At 45.0% G+C, this 20,536-nt stretch overlaps 1 protein-coding gene across 6 annotated transcripts in view; it reads right to left on the reverse strand.

Moving 5' to 3' along the window:
* Window positions 1-20,536, reverse strand: part of Tmem131l (transmembrane 131 like) — a 116,553-nt gene that overhangs the window by 27,508 nt on the left and 68,509 nt on the right. For 4 of the 6 annotated variants that reach the window (XM_075950372.1, XM_075950378.1, XM_075950375.1 and 1 more), the window contains 11 exons: window positions 20,246-20,314; window positions 16,690-16,813; window positions 15,152-15,268; window positions 14,357-14,467; window positions 5,277-5,354; window positions 4,936-5,089; window positions 3,439-3,497; window positions 3,077-3,185; window positions 1,532-1,625; window positions 919-1,072; window positions 307-477 (listed from right to left, as the gene is read on the reverse strand). In XM_075950372.1, coding sequence (XP_075806487.1) covers window positions 307-477; window positions 919-1,072; window positions 1,532-1,625; window positions 3,077-3,185; window positions 3,439-3,497; window positions 4,936-5,089; window positions 5,277-5,354; window positions 14,357-14,467; window positions 15,152-15,268; window positions 16,690-16,813; window positions 20,246-20,314 — 1,240 coding nt within the window. The remainder of the gene's footprint in view (window positions 1-306; window positions 478-918; window positions 1,073-1,531; window positions 1,626-3,076; window positions 3,186-3,438; window positions 3,498-4,935; window positions 5,090-5,276; window positions 5,355-14,356; window positions 14,468-15,151; window positions 15,269-16,689; window positions 16,814-20,245; window positions 20,315-20,536) is intronic. The other 2 variants (XM_075950373.1, XM_075950377.1) reach the window with 1 other exon arrangement.

A 20,536-nucleotide genomic window follows, 5' to 3' on the forward strand; every position in this document is an offset into this window, starting at 1 on the left:
CCTTTGGGAATGGGAGCTAGGGATGTCGCTCAAGAGAGGAGCATCTGCCTAGCAAATCAGAGCCCTGTGTCTGCTCCGAAGCAGCAAAGAGAAAAATGAAATCCATCAATCTACTTGTATGATTTAGTTTATGAAATAATCATTACTTCATGAAAAGGACCCGTCTAAGTCAAGTTTTCCATATCTAAACAAGTCTATCATCTGAGACGGACTTGGTGATGTTGGCTTAGACAGCTTAGAAGACGAAGCTAACACCACAAGGCAACTGTCACTACTAAATGACCGTGCATGTGGTGTACACAATACCTTGGTTGGGGCCGAAAAAATCTGCAGAGGTATCGCAAAAATGGCGCCCGTGTTCGTGGTCAGAAACACATTGGTGAGCAGATTTAGGAGAATGCCTTTAACAGCAAGTTTCAAGGAAAATATATTCCAACAGCCTGGGGGTAGAAACAAAGGGCCAGGGAAGCTCAGAACCTAAAAGGAAAAGAAGCGAGAGAGGTCAGCTGCTTCCTGAGATTCCTGAGGACTAAAATCATTACGGAATAACGCTAAATTTGTTCTCTGGTCTGGAAACTACAATCTTACTCCACTCATTCAGGATCAAAAGTAAAATATTAAAATATTTATGATTTCAAACCAAGTTTCGTTTCTAGCACACACCATTGTAGACGTCACAGCAGAAACCTTGAGGTACTTTGTGAAACCATATATTTTAACCATAAACAGGGCCTCTCTGAAAGAGGGAAAGTTCGGATAGCTGTCAATCGAGCTTCTGACTCTCGAATGTTAAAATGGAACTATATTTGCTTTAAAAATTGTAAGTCAGAGTTAGGTGCTGTAAGTACTGGCTTCACCGAATGATATCAAACAGAGCTTAAACTAAGTAAAAGGTTGGAGACAAAGGACTGTGTGTACCTTTAAAATGTGCCTGGCCTCCTTGGAGACAGACACGTCTTTTAATACGATGCTGTGGTCGAAACGGCTGCGGTACCATATCGACCACACTCCTGTTGCGTTCTCGTGACTCTCTATGTGAAACTGGGCTGCAGAGGCGTCCACTCTGAAATACCTGTGAGCAGAGGACATGAATGTGGCCGGTCCTGAGTCAGGATCGTTGTGTGTCCTCTACAGATCCTCCAAATGAGGAAATCAGAGCAGAAACCATTATCTTTGTGGGAAACGAATGCCAGCAGCTCTCTCTCAGCCTTGCGGCTCCCCCACACAGCAGGACACCCATAAGCAAGGCTGAAAAGACCCAGCATGACCAGGGCAAAACCAGGATCCAAATACAACTCAGGTGCAAATACCACAGGTGCAATTCCTTCTGATTATCTGGTCCACACCTACCCCTAAACTGAATTATTTAGCCCCGCTCCTCCACTTTGCATTAGTTAGCAATCCACAAAGAATTGTGCAGGGACTGTCATGATTTTAAAGCATTGCCAAATGATAAAACAACAGGAACAAAAATCCACTAAGAAGACACCAACGAGCGGACGGTGCTCAGGGAAAGTCGGGGTGAACTCACCCCTGGACCACAGGAGAGGAGAGGCAGGCTCTCAGAGCTGGGCTGCTGGTCCTTTTCCTCAGATCCACAGCTCCGCTGTCACACGAGGAACCTGCTAGGGTACAAGACACCGTGTGAAGCATAAGCATCAGTATCTTTCCTGTTCTTAAACCTGAGCAAAAGTGAGAAAAGGTTGATTTCCACACTTTTAATTGTCTTTGCGGTCCCCCGTACACAGCGCAGAGGGTAGCATAGCTCCTTTATGCTTCCATTTTGTTCTTGTGGGCTGGTCATCTGGAGTTCAGCACCTACACCCTTCCCTCCTCCTTTTACTCCAGCCTCTCAAGGCTTTCAACAAAAAAACAAGGAAAACAAAAGTCAGTGCTGTGAAGCTTTTTCTTTACAGAATAAGAGGGGAGTCCTCAGCTCAGCAGGAGAAGGGCCCTCGCTTGGTGGAGTAAAGAAGAGCATGGGGGAACTGGAGGGAAGGAAATCCAAGCGGCCCAGGGAGGCGTCCTGGTGGGTGACGCAGAAGTACAGCTTACACAGACAATAACACAGATCATGACTGTTGCTGAATCTTGGCTTACATCCGACACTGCTTCTATTTAAAGAATGTGTGGCTCTAAACCAAATTCAAACATTAAAAAAAAAAAATCGAGGTAGAGCCTACTTATCCCTCTTCCCAATCATCTCAGACAGCAAAAGCCAGTGCTCTGGTGAAGACCCTTGCAGGTGTACTATGCATGTGTGGGGACCCTCAGAGCCCGTCTGCAGGCCTCCTAGCAGCTGCAGGGTCCACCTTCAGTATGGACTCAGCTGAATCAGCACTCAGGGGGCTCTGAGGCCACTCTGCTGTCAGGCCGGGTTTCTGGACTCTTGAGAAACAGGTGTCACAGCTGGCCCCCAAATCAATCCTCCTGTCTGCACTGTAATTGACTAGCAGGCACATGCCACCACGCCTGGCCTAGGTATATCTGTAGGGTCCACTGCTGAACTAGAAATGAGGATTTAAACATTTTCAACTTTCATAAAGATCAGTTTCCTTCTCCACAGCCCACGTCAATTCTCAGCTAAAACATACATTTTTCCTTCCTCATTATAAAAACAGAATCTGAGCACCCATTTTTTTTAAAAAGCCTTAATGATCTCTATAATAAGTGATATCTCACTTGTTGCTTTAAATTGAAGTTCTTTAAACATGTGTGAGCTTGGGTATGTTTTCCTATGATTCAGATCCATGGGAATTCAGTAACAGAATTACTGTTTAACTGTAAGTAGGAATCTGAACACAGGACTGTACTTGAGCTCACTGTGGGCCTTCGTCATCATAGTCTATCACGTTATCTGGACAGGTTCCTAAAACTCTGCACCCTGTGAAGGCAACAGAATGCACACACTAAACTGCAAGTTACCAAGCTGAAAGCTCAAAACCCGACGGGCATGGTAAAACAGGCGGCATCCACAGCAGGTTCAAAACCCACTGCGTGTCTTTACACCGAGCCTGAAGGACACTGCCGGGTAACCCACAGAGAAGAGGGACACCTCTGCGGTTTAAAGAGTTACCTTTGCAAACAAATGAAGCGATCTTTGTGAAGTTTGTTGTGGCAGTGGGCAGCAGCACGGGTTCAAACTGCAGAGACAGGGCGTTTTTCTGCGAGAAGTGATGTATGTCCTGCAGCAACAAGAAAGGAAACCACGTCACTCCTCTCGGTCAGGAGGCTATCAGTGCACAGCCTGGAGCGAGACCCAGAAACGGGCCAGCAGATGTGTCTGTAGCTGCAGACAGGGTGCTGACAAGATCCACATAAACAGGGAGTTCCAGCAAGGGGAGTGGGTTTAAATGACAGGAGAAGAGACCCCTAAGGACCCGCAGCAAAACGCACACTGTAACTTTAGACTACTTACAGATGAGCTTCAGTTATTACCTGTATCCAAATCAGGCTGTTTCCTGAATGCAACACATACATATTGACTGCCGATTCGTCTGCCCAAAAGAATCAGAGCAGTGAGGTCAACACAAAGAGCCACAGACTCTCCACAACTCAGCACAGTAAAATACATCGTACATTTCTAAAAGGACCAAAACGTTTCTCCCACACTGAAGTCGAATGGAAGAGACATTTTCCTCTGGCACCTTCTGGGGTGCATGCCTGAGTGAGTACAGTACTCAGGATCAAAGTCAGAGTTTCAGGTACATGGGATGGGTCTTTTAAGTCACAGGAAAAGAGAGCCTTATAAAAACAAAAACAAACAAACAAAATCGCCTGGACACGTAGGTTCTCACACGCTGAAGAAGTTGCAGGACAGAAATTGATATAGCATGCTCCACCTGAATGACAGTAACCACGCAGACAGCTTCCAGCCAAGCTATGCTCTCCAGGTATCCGGAAAGCCGTGTGTTTCCTCATTTAAACCAACACACTTGGGAGGAATTAAAGTCTGCCATCTCAGAAGGCAGGCTCCCCTCTATCATCCAAATGTGTTCGCTAGGGGACTGGGTCTTCTCAGCCTGGGTGCTCACCTGCCCGTGACAAAACCCAACAAAGTACAAGCTGTAGGGCAGAGGAGTCGTGTCCATTGCTACCACATCCATTTCTAAGGGCTGGAAGGTAAGTGATGCTCGCTCAACAATTAAAGCTGCAGCGCTCAGTGATGCTGGCGGGAATCGAGTGGCTCTGTCCCGAGCGTGAGGTGGGTGGTGGGGAAGAAAAGCACGGCACACTCGATACCGCTGACTCCAATAAACAACTATGCTTTTCTACATCATCTGTGTCGTTTCTTTCTCTGAATGAGTAATAAATATACACATTCATACCGACACAATTGTTATAACAGCAAATCCCACATGATGAATCTCAGGCATCGTATAGTATGTATCTCCTGCAAATGTTCTTCAAAAGCTGAACTGTCAAAGAGGCTATTTCTAGGAAGTTCCAAAGAGGAACTCGCCCTGCAGTTGTCACACATCGGGAAACAGCCAGCTGTCAGCCATGAAGAACAAGGGACAGCATGAGACGCTCAATGGAGCGGCTGCAACTCCGATCACTGGAGTAAGACTCGGGACTTCAGACCCTCTGTGAATGTTTATTTTTAGGCAGTCATGCCAACTTCATCTGCTTACTATCCTCACATTGCCAATAAAAATTATTTCCAAGGAGACTCAGAAGAGCTGGCAGTGGTCACCTAACGTTCCTGAACTGACGCGGCCTGAGTAGCTGCAGACTGAGAATTAGCTCCTGCCACGATCGACCTGCAGCAGAGGCTCCTTTTCTTGATTCTTTGACAAGACTGAATAACGGTGCAGGGAAACCAGACGTGCTGGAAGGAAAAGGTTTGAGCTTTCATTTTTCATTTGCCAGCGCCAGATGGGCCAGGAGCCAGGGCGCACTCCCTCAACACAAACTGTAAAGCCCCCACCTTACCTGTGCTCCCGGACTCAGCAGTAGCTACGTAAACAATAGAGAGGTGATCTAAGAGGGCTTGCGTGCTCTCTTCAGGCTGCCTCGAGGAGTTTTCCATGGCGACCACTATGCTCATCTCCAAGGGTAAAGCGTTGCCAGGCCCCAGATAGCAACTCTGAAACAGGAGGCACAGGGAAATGAGAGAAGCTCAAAAACAAAACATCATCTGAACTTTGAGACTGTGCATTTTTTAAAAAGAGGGCCACTTAAGGCAACAGCGTGCTTAGGGTGAGAATGTACCACGGTTTTGATTTTTAAGAGGCGGGAAGGAAAACAGGGCTTTCTGCTCAACAGGGCTTTACCTTTAGCTGCTGACACACTTTGTTATGTAAACTGCATTCCAGCTGCACCCGCAGGAGGGTAGCATTAGTGGTTTCTGCCTAAAAGAAGAAAGAGGCAAAAGCACTTAAGAGGAGACAAACAGTGCAATCTGGCCTTAAGAGTAACAAATTCTGAGTAGCTGTTAGATGCTATGTGCTATGTTGTGCTGGAAATATATCCTGCTGCCACAAGCTTACACACTAAAGGAAGTGATAACTGAACGTTCCTAGTAAGGCTAGAAGCAGGTATAGCTTCCAAGAATACACATGAATACTGTCTGAGATGTGTTTAACATTGGGTCTAAACAAAGAAATATACTTTTATATTAAAGTGGGTTTGCCCGGGAATTACTGCGTTTTGCTTATTCTATTTTAAGGTGTGTGTGTGTGTGTGTGTGTGTGTGTGTGTGTGTGTGTGTGTGTGCTCAAGCCTTACGAGATGCCAAAGGAGGCCATTAGGTTTCTTGGAGCTGGAATCAAAGGCAATTGTGAGTCTCCCTACATGGTGCTAAGAACCAAACTGAGTTTCTCTGCAAGAACAAGTGTTCCTAACCATCAAGTCATCTTTCCAGCTCCAGGCTTGTTGGTTTTTGAAAAAAGTTCTCACAGCATAGCCCTGGCTATCCTTGAACTTATCATCCTCCTGCCTCAGTGCCCTGAGTGCTAAGACTATGCAAGTGCCCTACTATGCCCAACCAAATGCTTTCAGGGGTTTGTTTTCCAATGTGTGCCTTCTCTCAGCTCAGTGGCCACAAGAAGCCATGACCCTAGAGTCTGATAGAAACCTCAAAAAGAGGGTCCAGATGTCAACTGCCTGTCGGTTTTAACATGTGCAAGACCTATGGGCGGGAGATGGGAGACAAAGGCAAAGGGAAAGAATGCAGGGCTTGTCAAGGCCAAAGATCTCAGCCGTGTGGGGTGAGGTCCTGACAGAACGTCACAAAAGTCATGAAGTGAATGACCCAATCAAGGAGACACCGCTGTCCAGGCTGTTCAGGCTGGAGAGGGGTCTGCAGACAGGAAAAGAAGGGGAAGTTAGCAGAGCGTGCAAATCTTGGAAACTTGGCCTTGGAGAGGTTCTCTTGCATGAGGTCTCTATCATGGTCATTATAAAAGGAACAGATTCAGCCCAACAGCCAGAGTCTGCATTGGGAAAGCTCAGCAAAGAAAGAAGGCTTGCTTAATTATGTGTGGGCATCCGATTCCAGGCAGAGCCACTCTTAGGATCACAGCCATCAAGTTCGATGTGAGACGATAAGCCTTAAGTACATCACATAAGAATACATTATAGGCACCAGGTATAGCTCAATGATAAAGCAAATGCTTTTTGATATTTGTGAGACCCTGGGTCCATTGGCTCATTCCTCAATATTAAAAAGGGTTACTTTACTCTCATGCATGCAGTTAAAGTATAGAAAAAATTTAATAAAGTATATTACATTCTTAAGTACAGTACAAAATTTAAGATAGTTTGATCATGTAAGCGAAATCAACAGACCTACAAACTTAGTGCTAGTAACTAGTATTCTGTACAATCAAAAATGGAAATAACACGCGGGTGTGAGGGTGGCCTGGTTGCTACATCCTCCCCACTGGTCTTCAGGGGTCACTGTGGTCTCACTGGCTAAGGAGTGGCTTCTTCCTCCCTCCATGTGGGCTCCTCCTAAAGCCGCACACTCTGCACAGAGTGGGACTGTAATTTCTCGGTCAAGATGTGTGTGGGCTACAGAGAGGAGGGCCAGTCAGGGCATGAGGGTCTCGTGCTCCCATTAGACCCCACACAGCCCCTCCACCACAGACATGAATAAGAAAGGTCTAGCACTGATCCAAACTACAGGGCAGTCAGGAGTGACGGCCGCGTGGTCCAGTTCAACCGGAACCTCTTTTCATGGTGGCTTCATGTGGTTGATCTGGGCGCTGTGTTCTTGTGCTCCCAGCGCCAAGCCCCAGCTTCCAAGGGAGCTTTCCAACAAGCAGGGAGGTCCGAACTCACCCATCACCTAGCAGCGCTGTCTACCAGTCCTGCCATTATCCACACAGCTGTCAAGTCCAAACCCAAGAAACCAACGTCAACCCACTGTTTCAGCCTCTATTAAATGAATCACGAGTAAGTTACAGTGGCCTCCTCAACCCCCTTAAACCGTGCATATGTCTCCATCCTAACGCAATGGAGGTCCAAGGTGGCAAACTGTGCCCCCAGCCTAACTCCAGTCCTCTGCTTGTTCCTGGGAACGAGGCCTTCCTGGAATACAGCTGTGCACCTCGTTCTGTGCACTGGGTCTGCTCTGCACCACACACAATCACAGTACTAAGTACTAAGACACTCGTCAGTAATCCAGAGAGAAATTTATGGGCACGGTAACCTCCCCCCAGGACCCTTCCCACTCCACCCTCCACACTGCACAGAGAATGAGTTCACATGGTAAACCAGGCATGGTAGTTACCACCTCCACCCACGCATGTGGAGACAGAGGCAAGAGGACCGAGAGTTCAAGACCGGCCTGGGCTAGACTGTGTCTCGAAAACAAGAGAAACAGTTTGCTCTTCAAGTTGAGCTGCTATATACCCAAACTCCGTCAGTGGTGACCCTCAAAGCTTCTGCTAAGTGCCGGATCCTTTCTTGAGATGACAAAGGGGGCCCTCTGTGCCCACACTCTGGCTTCACTGTTCCAGTGGGCATCTTTGAAATTGCTGTCCCTTTACAGTGAACCCACTTCCTTACCCTGCCAGCTGTGCCAATCCCTGGCTAATTTACCCTTCGTGCCTCAGCTTAAATACCCCCAGAAGCCACATCGGAGTAACCAACCATCACTTACGCATGGGCACACTACCCAACTTTTTCTAACATTCCTCACTTACACCATAACAATCTGGTCAAGGCCCACTCTCTCCAGCCAATCATAAGCACCTAATCCCATGCTTCCCCCTAAGTAGGCACTTGGGCTATGGCCGTGAACTAACATAGAGTGTACCGCCACAGACACCACGGAACTGAAATAGGCAACATCCTAAAGGGAGGAAACAACACCGGTAAAATGAAAGAATAAATCAAAACCTGATTCTTGGTGTGTACTTGTGACTCAAAAATTTCAATTTTAATTGGAAAAACGTATCAATCTATTTTCAAAGTACACATTTGTATAAGGTGGGTTCAATTTTAAAAGGGTTTTTTTTTTCCCTCTCACATTTCTCTGAATGGAGGAATAATGCTAAGAGCACAGAATGACAATTCATACATGTGTGAGGATTAGGAACATGGAGACCTGATATGATTTAAAAGTCAATGCTCTGTTGTTCTTTGAAAATTTTTGCATGCATGATTTTTATAACCTGCCAGTTTAAGCAAGACTCATGTGCTCAGGAGAACCCTAACAGACAGGAACCACTACAGGATGAATGCTTTCTATTCTAGGGGCGTGAAAAAAGAAATTTTTTATTTTGGGATATTTCCACATGTATCATTAGCTCTTTTGAGGATGGGACTCATGTCTAAACACAAAATTCACTTATGTTTCATATACTCTATACATATAGTCTGGACATAATTTTACATAATATTTTCCAGCAATCTTGCCATGAAAAATTAGTATACACTGAACTATCACATTTGTGGTGTCCTACTGGGAACCAAAAATTTTCAGATTTTAGAGCACTCTGGATTTCAGATTCTCTAATTTAGGGAGACTCAAACTGTACTGTTTTACTGTGGTAGGGTGTAGTTCAGAACCCCACAAGGGGGAGCTCAAGTACGTCCACACTGCCTGTGACCCGAGTGCATCTGTCTAAAGGAGATTGAAAAGGTGACATTTCTTTCCCAAAAGAATAAAATTATTGCAATTTTAACCTTAACAGAGAAGCAAACCAAACAAACAAAGTTAACAAATCTCTATGTTTGAAAATTCCCATTTTACTTTAATGAATTAGTGTATAACATATGCTAAGTCTTTACTTAAAAAAGAATATGACAGGATTCCCTTTTAGACATGGGGACATGGGGACAATACAGCTTGGAGGGGTCAATAACTTAGAGCCAGCCCGTGGGAAAATGCAGGGAAAAGTCTTTTTGAAAACCAGCACTTTAAGAAATCAGGATAGACTGAATCTATTCTTCCTAGGGGCATAAAAGACCAGATGTAAGATTTTTAAGTCATTCTAATATACAGCACTCAAGAAAGCAGCAATGCTAAACCACTTGGTACAGAGCCTGGTTGTTTTGTGGTAAAGGGAGCACAAGCGACTGGGAACTGAGCTCTGAAGTCATCTCCATCCACGGGCTAAGACCACTTAGGGGAAAGGTGTGAGATTCTGAGACTGTAAAACAAAGTCATGGACTGTCCTGGTGGCCGGAGCCACACCAGGACAGTCCATGAGAACAGGCAGGACAGTCATCCAGACCACATGAAGAAGGCACTTGAGACAAGGTTTCCACACGAAAATGGCCCTGGAAAGCCCCAACTTCACAACCTGTTTTTCTGAGACCCTTTTCACGGTTTCAAATGCTAAGTCTTCTGTGCCAGCGTGCCTATCAGTGGGAACACCAGCTCTGCACAAGCCGTGGGGCATTCCAGCGGGCAGCCTAAACACGTGGGGCTAGACACTGAGTCTGCAGAGCAATGTCTTGTATAAGATAGAGCTATCCCGGGCCCTGCGTCTTGATACAACCCTCAGATGCTATAATTCCCACTAACTGTAACTAGTCCAGGCTGCTACATTATCCTATAATTTCATTTTAGATAATTATTGTTTTACAGTGGTTCTAAAAATTTAAGTTCCTTTTAGTCTTTCAGATAAAATGGTGGATACTGGGACAACACATGTTTCAAAAGTTGTTTTAATCAAAGAAATCAATAAAACATGTGAGCAGCCTAGATCCAAGAAGGTACTGAAAAAAAGCTTTTTTTAAAAAAAAAATGTGTTTCATGGGGTGCAACCCCTAAAAAAAGAGCTCTAGGCAAATGAGTGAGTGCTGAGGGAGGGAGACCCGGTCTTCCCCAAGGATGAGCCCCTAAATAGTTATTCAATACCAGGAAGTCAGCTCTGAAAACACACATACAAGCAAAACTAAACAGGCTCAGCATGCTGCATGTATAGATTTATGTGTATATTTACATGTTCACAGCCACTATGACGAGAGAAAAAGAGGTCATAGATTTGAAAGGAGCTGGAAGGAAGAAAAAAAGAGGTAATAATATGTAATCATATTTTTATTATTAAGAATTGCAAATGAGCTGGGCTGGTTAGTTTTTTTGTTAACTTGACAGAAGCTCAAGTTATTTGGGAAAAGGGGACGTCAAGCAAGAAAATGCCTCCATCAGATGGGCCTGTAGGCAGGTCTAGGGCAGGTGCCTGATACAGCTCACTGGGGCAGTGCCGCACCTCTAAGCAGAGCAGGCCCTGAGAAGGAAGTCAGCAAGCAGCGCCTTCTATGGTCTCCTCATCAGTTCCTGCCTCCAGGTTCTGGCCTTGGTTTCCCTCAGGGGACTCAGGATACTTAAGCCAAATAAGCCCTTTTTGCCCCAACTTGCTTTTGGCCATGGTGTTCATCACAGCAACAGAAAACAAACTAAATCATAGACAAAAGTGCTGCTGTCTTGTGAGCTAACAGAAAACTCACACGTTCCACCCACCAGAAAGCTACATCACAGGAACACGCAGCCGACCTTGGGCACTACACACTCACTTGTCGGACACTTCCACGTGGACCTCCTAGTTACCGTCTGGAAGAAGCTCTAATATACTGCTAAGCTGACAATCTAATTGGGCAAATCCTGTTTCCACTGTGGAGTTTTAAACTGCCTCTATGTTGTTGCCATAATAAAAATGCTACATAAATTTTCATTGGCTTTTTTCTTTCCAGTATCGTGAATAATTCAACATAGAGGAAAATCATTATGACAATACATTTGGGGGAAAATTTAAATCATACTCGGTTGTCATTTGCAATCCCTAATCTTGACCTCTAACCAAGTAATCGAAACTCTAAATCCTTCCAACAACTTCTAAAATAAGAATGCTGTCGCCTGCTGTGGTGGTAAGTCTGCTGAAGGTCAGCTGGCTGGTGTGGAGAAAAGGTGAAGCCCTGTCACCCTGGACGGAGCGGCTGGGAGATGTGCTATTTGGGGATCCCAGCTCAAATTCCCATTGACTCACCTATCTATTTAAAACTCTGGGGCCTTCGATGTACTACACAGCGAGCTGATACGGACAGTCTATAAAAAGACAACATGGCCCTGTCCGGGAGAGCCCCCTGGGAGCAGGAGGGAGAGTAGCAGGGAATGGACCCAGTGCCAAGGAGAACAGACACAGGGCTGAATGGGGACCTGGAAGTTCGAAAGAAGCTTGCATTTGAACTGGGTCTTGAAATAAAGAATTAGGACACGCAGGATAGGGTAAAATCTCACGAAAAGGAGCTGGAAGAAAGGAATGAAGGATAAGATGCTCAGGGAAAAGAGGCAGGAGCTCCAAGGATGGAGAGGGTCACTAGGCCATAGCTAGGGATGGACACGTTTTAACAAAGCTAAGAAGCTCGTACTTCCCCTGTATACAACAGATCATATTACCATGGTGACACACATCACCCCAGACACACACACATACAGACACACACAGAGAGACACACAGGCAAACAAACACATACACAAGCACACCTATCAGTCTTAACTGAAAATTTTTTTAAATCACTCTATTATCTTGGTCTCAGTTTTTATATAATGACTTGATTGACACACGTAAAATAATTTTATTTCTTAACTACACATTTCTCCTTAAAACAAGATGAAGTTACCTCTTTTCCAATGGAACTAAAGAGACATTTTTGTAAAGTTGATAATATACTTATTTCTGTCTAGACATCTCACTCCTCAACTGTGCATCAGACACTTTTAGGTCTGATAGCAGAAAACAAAACAAAACAAAAAACCCACAATTCTGCCTTGAGCACTGGACACCCAGAACCCCATGGGGGAAGCATGACTCCCTAAGCACAACCTTCCACCTCAGGTGAGCAACATCAGCAGAAGTAAAATCCCAAGACACTATTTTCATACGGAAACTAAAGACTTTCCTCTGACAGGGAGAGCTGGCACCAGAGCCCACAAACATGAGGAGTGTGCACACACAAGCAAACAGCTTAGTAGAAAAAGTACAGTAGGGATATGTTTTCAGGAATTCCATAGTACTTCCTAGGTTTAGGCTTTGTAGGATTTTTACTTTCAGGTATATAAGAAGCCCTGGAAAACATTTTAAGAATTTTCTTTTCCTAATCATGACTAAGCTAAGAGAAAGTGAAACAGGGACCTTCTGGAAAACACCTCCAGGCATCTGAACTGGATGGAAGTGCTGCTTTCAGATGAGCTTTTGTCTACAAACTTCAAAACCCATTTGGCACCACAGAGCTACCTGACAGTGCAGACCTTGGCCACAGCCATCTGGTAAGGGGAAAGAAGCCTCACCTAGCAATCTGGAGCAGACCTCACTGCTTTTGTGGAGCATGGAAAAAGCTCAGAGCAGTGACTATAACTGATTACATTGTGTATGTGTGCGCATGTATACTGTAGGAGAATGTGTCATTGTACGGATATGCACACTGACGTACAGATGTAGAGGCCAGAGGTTGTCATCGGGTGTCCTGTATCACTCTGTCTTTCAATTGACAGAGGGGTCTCTCCTAAAGCCTGGAGCTAGGATGGTGTCTAACAAGTCCTACAATACGGTGGTCACAAGCACATGGACATGCCTGGCTGTCATGTGGGTACTGAGGGTTTGGAATCAGGCCCCTGTGCTTCCACGGCAAGTGATCTTACCCACTGTGCCCTCCCCACAACTCACGACCTGTGTGCTCAAGGGAAGAAACACGAGTCTATGACATTCTAACGAAGATCCTGAGCCAGGATGGGAAGAGGGAACAGGCATCTTAGAACTCTCTGAGTTGATAGAGGTTGAGATAAGGGTCCTAGAGAAGGGGGGGGGGGGCTGAGACAACAGCAGGAGCAAAGGACACATGGCAGGAGAAAGGCACACAGAAGCTCCAGATGAGGCTGGCATAGTACCGCGAGAGGAAGGGGGTGGTGTGCAGTGCACTGAAGATCAGAAACTAGGTACCCGTCAGGAGCATAGCGCTCACCCTGTATCCACACGGCCCTGGCACGCAAGGCCACTCAGGGTAAGGGCTGTACTTTAAACTGAGGACTGGGTCTAAGTTTTAACACCTAAAGGAACACACTGAAAATATTATGCAGTTGGTGGATGGGCCCGATTCATGGTATGGGAAAAGAGAACTGCATTCTAAAGAACTTCTAAAACATTAAAAAAAAAAAAAAAAAAAAAAAAAAAAGGTCCTCCTGCAAAATGTGGTAGGGCAGGCCTTTCATCCCAGCACTCAAGGGCCAGAGGCAGGCAAATCTCTATGCGTTTGAAGCTAAGCTGGTTTACACAGCAAGTTCCAGGCCAGTCTGGAATACACAGTAAACCCCTGCCTCAAAAAAAACAAGTGTTTCCCCCATAAACCGTAAGCAGATAGGACAGGAATCAGAGAGAGGAAAGGGATGGGTAAACATCTATAGAGGCTTGTCGCTGTTGGTGGCTCTGGCGGTTCTTTCTGTCTTCCTGAAAAGCAGCCAGGAAGATTTAACAAGCCCTGTAAAACAACTCATGGTCTATGACTACAGCCTCATTGTGAAATTATACCCCAAGAAAGAAAAAACCATGAGCACACAGCCCAATGGCTAACAACAAAGAGGCAGAAGCATTTTACAGAGTAGCGGCAGAGCTAGAGACACTGTGGAGTGGCAGCTCCAGGCTGTTAGAAGGATGTAGGGCTGGCTGCAGCTCAGAGGAAGGGCACTTGCCCAGAATGAATGAGGCCCTGCCATCTTTCAGGTATGGAGGGAGGGAGGGAAGGAGGGAGGGAGGGAAAGAGTTCATTCATTGACACTTTGAATCTATCTATTACTTCCACATTTCAAGACTTTTAAAATAAAGAGAGTCAAACCCTGATTTGACCACATAAACCAGAACAGCTGTGCACACTCTGAGCTAGTTCTAAGTAGCTCTGTTAAAATGACCTGTGTCTGTGAAAGCTGGATGCTTTGGACCTGCGGAAGCAGAAAGTATGCGTTCGGCAGCTGCTCGGCAGACCCTTCTGTAGAGACTCCGCGAGTGCCCACTCCAGACACCTACAGGGAAGCAAGAGAAGCAGGCCTGTCAGTGTCAGAATGCCTGGTCTGCGTGCACCTGCTGACCAAACATCTATCCTCTCCTACAGGAGAACTACACGCTCCTCGTGAGGCCAACCTCCTCACAGGAACACCTCTGAGACCAATGTGCTCAGTGGAATTATCACAAATAACCAAATCTCATGCTTGGGCCCCATCTCCAGGACACCCCGGGTGTCATTCTTGAGTTAAGATCCCCGTTCTGGGAACAACAGCAACATGGCATTTCCACGCGCCCTTCCCACTCTCTCGATTGGAGTAGTGATGTGGATATGGAGCTTCCTGGAAACGGACTGCCTCGCGCATGATAGCATCTCCTGGCCAGAAATACTCCTGAGCAAGGGGAGGCGGGCCAAGGGCACCCCTCTGAGAGAAAAGAGCCTGCCAAGTTTTATTCTAGAAAACTGTATGGTAGATAGTGTTTGCTTCACCCTAACACACCTTGAAGACCCAGGGGCTGTCAGGCTGCAGGGGAGGTTCTGAGGCGCACACCGCAGAAGGCTGGAAGTTAATAGACTTTGCATAACTCTAGGTTACAGTTTAATGGCATGAAACAGTAGGAAATCTCTCCAAGAGTCCCCTAAGAAAACAGGCAAGTTCTCTAAATCAACAGGCAAGTATGTGGCAAAAGGAAACATTACTTACATGGTAGGAAAGGACTCCATGTGAAGAGGTATTAATAAATAAAGAGCTTTCGATGCTCCCTTCCTCAGTAGGTAAGAAAATAATCCTGAAGGAAGTTCTCCCCATCGCTGGGACAACCTGAAAGGAGAGGAGAACCTAGTCAGCCCTCTGGAAAAGCGCTCACAGACGTCCCTCCTGACTGTCCCTGAAGCAGTTCCCTGCACGTCAATACCTATCAGCATCACCAAGCCCTGAGCCGCTCCAAACTGATCATCTCCAGCACTCCACAGGCAGACTGCCAACTCCTGGCAGACAACTGCCCAGGACTCTCACTCAGGATGAGTCGTGGGCCTCACCTTCCTACGCACCTTCACACACACATGTCCACCAGCTCAGCTAACACGGTTCTGTTTTTATTTAAGTACAAAGGACATTGTACACATATGTAGATTTATTATTAAATATGTTAACATATGAGTAAAACCCTGAGGATAGTGTTTATCCACATAAAACAAACCGACTATGAAGCGAATGTGGAAGGGATTCTCTGTTCACATTTCCTTGGTCTCAGTAGTTTGTCAACATTGTAACACCCAGCAGATACAGTAACCAACACTGTAACACCCAGCAGATACAGTCATCAACACTTTAACACCCAGCAGATACAGTAACCAACATTGTAACACCCAGCAGATACAGTAACCAACACTGTAACACCCAGCAGATACAGTAACTAACACTGTAACACCCAGCAGATACAGTAACTAACACTGTAACACCCAGCAGATACAGTCATCAACACTGTAACACCCAGCAGATACAGTAACCAACATTGTAACACCCAGCAGATACAGTAACCAACATTGTAACACCCAGCAGATATAGTAACCAACACTGTAACACCCAGCAGATACAGTCACCAACACTGTAACATCCAGCAGATACAGTAACCAACATTGTAACACCCAGCAGATACAGTAACCAACATTGTAACACCCAGCAGATACAGTAACCAACACTGTAACATCCAGCAGATACAGTAACCAACATTGTAACACCCAGCAGATACAGTAACCAACATTGTAACAACCAGCAGATACAGTAACCAACATTGTAACACCCAGCAGATACAATAATCAGCATTGTAACACCAAGCAGATACAGCAATCAAAATAAGGAAAAGCTTAGAAAGTTTACGGTCACTGGAAAACTACAGAGGACTACAGTCTGCAATTCTGCCGCGAGAGGAGTTAACTGCATAAACCCTGCTGTTCACAAGGAGCCCTGGCTTCGTGAGGTCTGAGAGGGGGAACGATAAAGCCAGCACTAGTTACTGAAGCCTCAGAATCCATGGCAATCTTAAAAGATCAATATTATAAACTTTTTCTAACCATGCTAAGTGTGTATACATTACTACAGCTTCTTTTAAACATGTTTCCCTATTAGGTACCCAGAACCACTGTAAGTATGAAAGAAAATGGGTGATAAATACACATAAAGCAAACAAACGGCTAGAAAATGGAACATGAGCACCAGGAAAGGTGAAGATCAGCACTCACCCTGCAATGGACAGGCGGAACATGAAAGTGTCTAGCAGCTATAAACACTGAGTTCACAACAACCTCGCTGTCCCTGCTGGGGTTGTATGCGTAGAGAAGCTTCGCTGCAGGATGCCCCAGGGACCTGGTTAGGGAAACAGAAAGGTAAGAGAATTGTGATTATCAGCATTACTCATACACACATGCATACACTTACATTGTTTAGGCTAAAGACTGAGCCCGGGGTGCCATGTATACCACTGAGCCCGTATATTTTTCAGGCCAAGAGCCTCCACCATGTGTCCAGCTGTGTCTGGTAGCAGAAGATCAGCTGGCTGTTGACAGCTGACAGTCCCTCACAGAAGGAGGGGCTGGGAAAATAATTTTCACAATTCCATGTGGCCCTGGAGAGGGGCTGGAGTATGTAGGCTGTGGAGGGCTGAAGGAAAGAGACACCATCTGCACAGCCATGGGTGTTACCATTCATAAGGACTTCCCAGTGCAGCTGTTTGGGGGCTACTCATGATCTGTCAGTTACACCCCCCCCCGGCCCATTCAGGTCTGTATGCAAGCCCAATAAATCATGGGTTCCCCTTTGGTGAAGTCAAGCTTTGGTTTGTCATTGGGACCTTAGTAGAATAGGTGTAGGCATTGTACAGTTCCCCTCCACAGGGAGAAAGTTCTCAGCACAGAACAATTTTTATTCATTCATTCATTCATTCATTTATTTATTTATTTATTTATTTATTTATTTATTTATTTATTTATTATGTATACAATATTCTGTCTATGTGTCTGCCTGCAGGCCAGAAGAGGGCACCAGACCCCATTACAGATGGTTGTAAGCCACCATGTGGTTGCTGGGAATTAAACTCAGGACCTTTGGAAGAGCAGGCAATGCTCTTAACCTCTGAGCCATCTCTCCAGCCCCTCACAGAACAATTTTTAAATCTTGTTGGAAATAAAACATTTAATACATAACGGTTTTAAAAACGAAATATAAATAAATAAATAGCTTTTATTTTTATAAGACTAATGACAATCTACAGTCGCACTCCATTTCTTTCTGTGGTGTAAGGATTCAGCACATCTGGGTTATTAAGAGCTTGCATGTTTGTCTGTTTAAAAACACAAACAAACCCTGGCATGTACCAGCATAGCTAGGGTTCTCGTTCCAACCAAGGTATATTTAGATAAGAGACTTCATTCACCATGAAAGCTGCCCCGAGCACCAAGGAGCCAGCAGGGGCAAAGCCCAGCCCCCTGAGCTGAAGAAAGGCGCACAGCAGATTATCACTGAGATGAAATGGAGGCACACATCCAAGGAGTGGCAGGGGAATACTTCCCTCTCTCCCACGACTGATCAATGATGTCCAGAGATGGCAAAAAAACAATACAAAGAAACTGAACCAGTGTCCAAAACCTTAGAATAAGCTTACCTGACCACTAGTCAGCACAAAAATCCGCATCTCTCCTCCAAACGGCCTATTTTACTCTGCACTCAATAGTGGTATAAATATATTTTCATAATGAACTGTTTGGCAATAGATTTTCGTGACAGTTCAAAGAAGGGAGAAAGGGAAGAAGAGGGAGTTTTCATGGAACTCAGTACCGTGGGAGAACACTCAGGAGGCTGAGGCAGGGGAATGTCAAATTCTCGGCCTGAGGTACAGAGGGAAATCCTGTCTCAAAACCAAAACAACAAACAAAAACCTGTACAGGCAGAAAGCTTTATACACAATCTGAAGACTTCCCGCCAACCTCCCAGTGATGATCTAGTGAAGAGGCTGTCACACACAGCACAGGAGGGGCCTCCAGCTGGGCCTGGGTCTTACTGACTCCTACCGTCTAGCACTGAATCCTCTAGCTCAATTAGAAGGCAGAGGAGCCTGCAAGTCAGTCTCCCAGCTACCCCAAACCACAGTTCTATTAGTATGGCCCCAAAATAAACCTACTCCAATTTAGGCAAAAATCATCGTGTTATACTTGTCTTTCTGTAATTTTGTTGCAGGTTTTCCAATAGTAGAAGTGAGTCGTTCATCCTAGCAGGGTCCTTAAGACTGAAGACAGCAAGCCCAGAGCACCCTGGGTTACTCTGATTTAAAAAGGGAAACATTCACTGGAGTAACAATGATATGCCCACTGTTTCTCTATGTTCAATGTTTTGGATATTTTGTCCTGGCTTCCATGGCTACTTTTCTAAGTACTCATCTTAATGGAAGATTTTAATATATCTGATGTATATTTTAAATCATAAATATTTTAGAACCTTCACTTATAAGTAAGACACACACCAGTGTGACTAAAGTCTTGGTTCTTTCAGTGTTTAAATTTTATCTACTTGGTTTTTTTTTTTCATTTATATGGTGTGCACCTGAGTGAGTGCATTACCAGAAGGCTGTGTATTTGGGGGACGATATCCACAGAGTTCAGACAACGGTGTCAGATCTCCTGAGCTGGAGCTACAGGTGGGTGTGAAATGCCCAATATGGGTGCTAGAACTGAACCTGGGTCTCTGGCAAAGCAGCAAGCACTCTTAACTGCTGAACTCTAGTCCCAAAAATAGTTCAATTAAAAAAAAAAAACTTTTACTGCCTGGCATTGTGGTACATACCTTTAATTCTAGCATTTGAGAGGCAGAGGCAGGCAGATCTCTGAATTCAAGGCCTGGTCTACAGAGCAAGTTCCAGGACAGCCAGGGCTACACAGAGAAACCCTGTTTGAAAAATCAGAAAAACAAAACAAAAACAAACATCAAAAACCTACTGAAAACGTAAGGGTCACCTAATAAACCAGTCAGAGAACTGGGCTGAAATCTGCCTTCTGGCCATAAATGAGCACAAACTTCAGTGGCTTTAAGTAAAAGGTCTCAACCAACCAACAAAGCTACTTAAACTTGGCATTTAAACTATTCCCCACTGCTTTACACACTATTCACATAACGGAACACAAGCATTCTGGTTTCCAAGAACACAGACGTCTCCCTGAGATCTGCACTCACCCAGCAGGGGGGACGGCAGTCACCGTCCCTCCCAGGGGAGACAGAAGTCTCCTAACCACCGCCTATTTTTAGTCCACTTTTCAATATTCTATTTTTACATGTGTTAGAAGGGTATGAATTTCCTTTGGTAGTGACAACTGGAGGATAATCTATTAATTTAATATGGCAAAAGAACGATGAAAATGTACGAATGACTAGCACTTCCAGTCTTGGGACCAGCAGACTGCTAACCCTTAAAATCAGAGCCCAGGAAGACAAAGCAGTAACAAGATCCTGATGCTGCATCTGAAATTGAAACCATATCAGGACAAAGTATGCGGTCTGCCTGAGGTCAATATCAAAATAATAAGGGCAAATACTGGGCCAGGAAAGTGAGGGAATCCAGGTGAGCTGGCTGCTGGCTACTGTTCTATTCTAATAATAACGATAAATTAGCCAGGTGGGTGGAACAAGGAAAATATGTAATTCTTAAAATGTGTTAGAAGGTCTTGAGACACACACATACATAACTAAAAATAAAGAAGATATGCTGAAGATATGTACAAACACAATGAATTCTAATAAAAAGGTACTTACTGTATCCCAAAATCTAGAACCGACGGCTGGAAATGTAAGCCTTTCCCAGTGAACAGTTTCTCTGAGAAGCTGAAAGACGAGAAAAGAAGAGGTACTGATGCGATTTTCAAATCTGGATGTTGCAGCTGTTTACCTAGGCCATTGACTTTAAACTCAAGAGATATAATTTTACTCCCTTACAGACAGATTTGAACTAGAGTTACGAAAGATTTTGAGGCTCTTAGTTTACAGTTCATATACCGTTTATCAAGTGTATAGATCTCATCAGCATGAGGACGACATAAACGGGGC

This window comes from Microtus pennsylvanicus, chromosome 16 (genome assembly GCF_037038515.1).
Source record: "Microtus pennsylvanicus isolate mMicPen1 chromosome 16, mMicPen1.hap1, whole genome shotgun sequence".
NCBI classification, from domain to species: Eukaryota; Metazoa; Chordata; class Mammalia; order Rodentia; family Cricetidae; genus Microtus; species Microtus pennsylvanicus.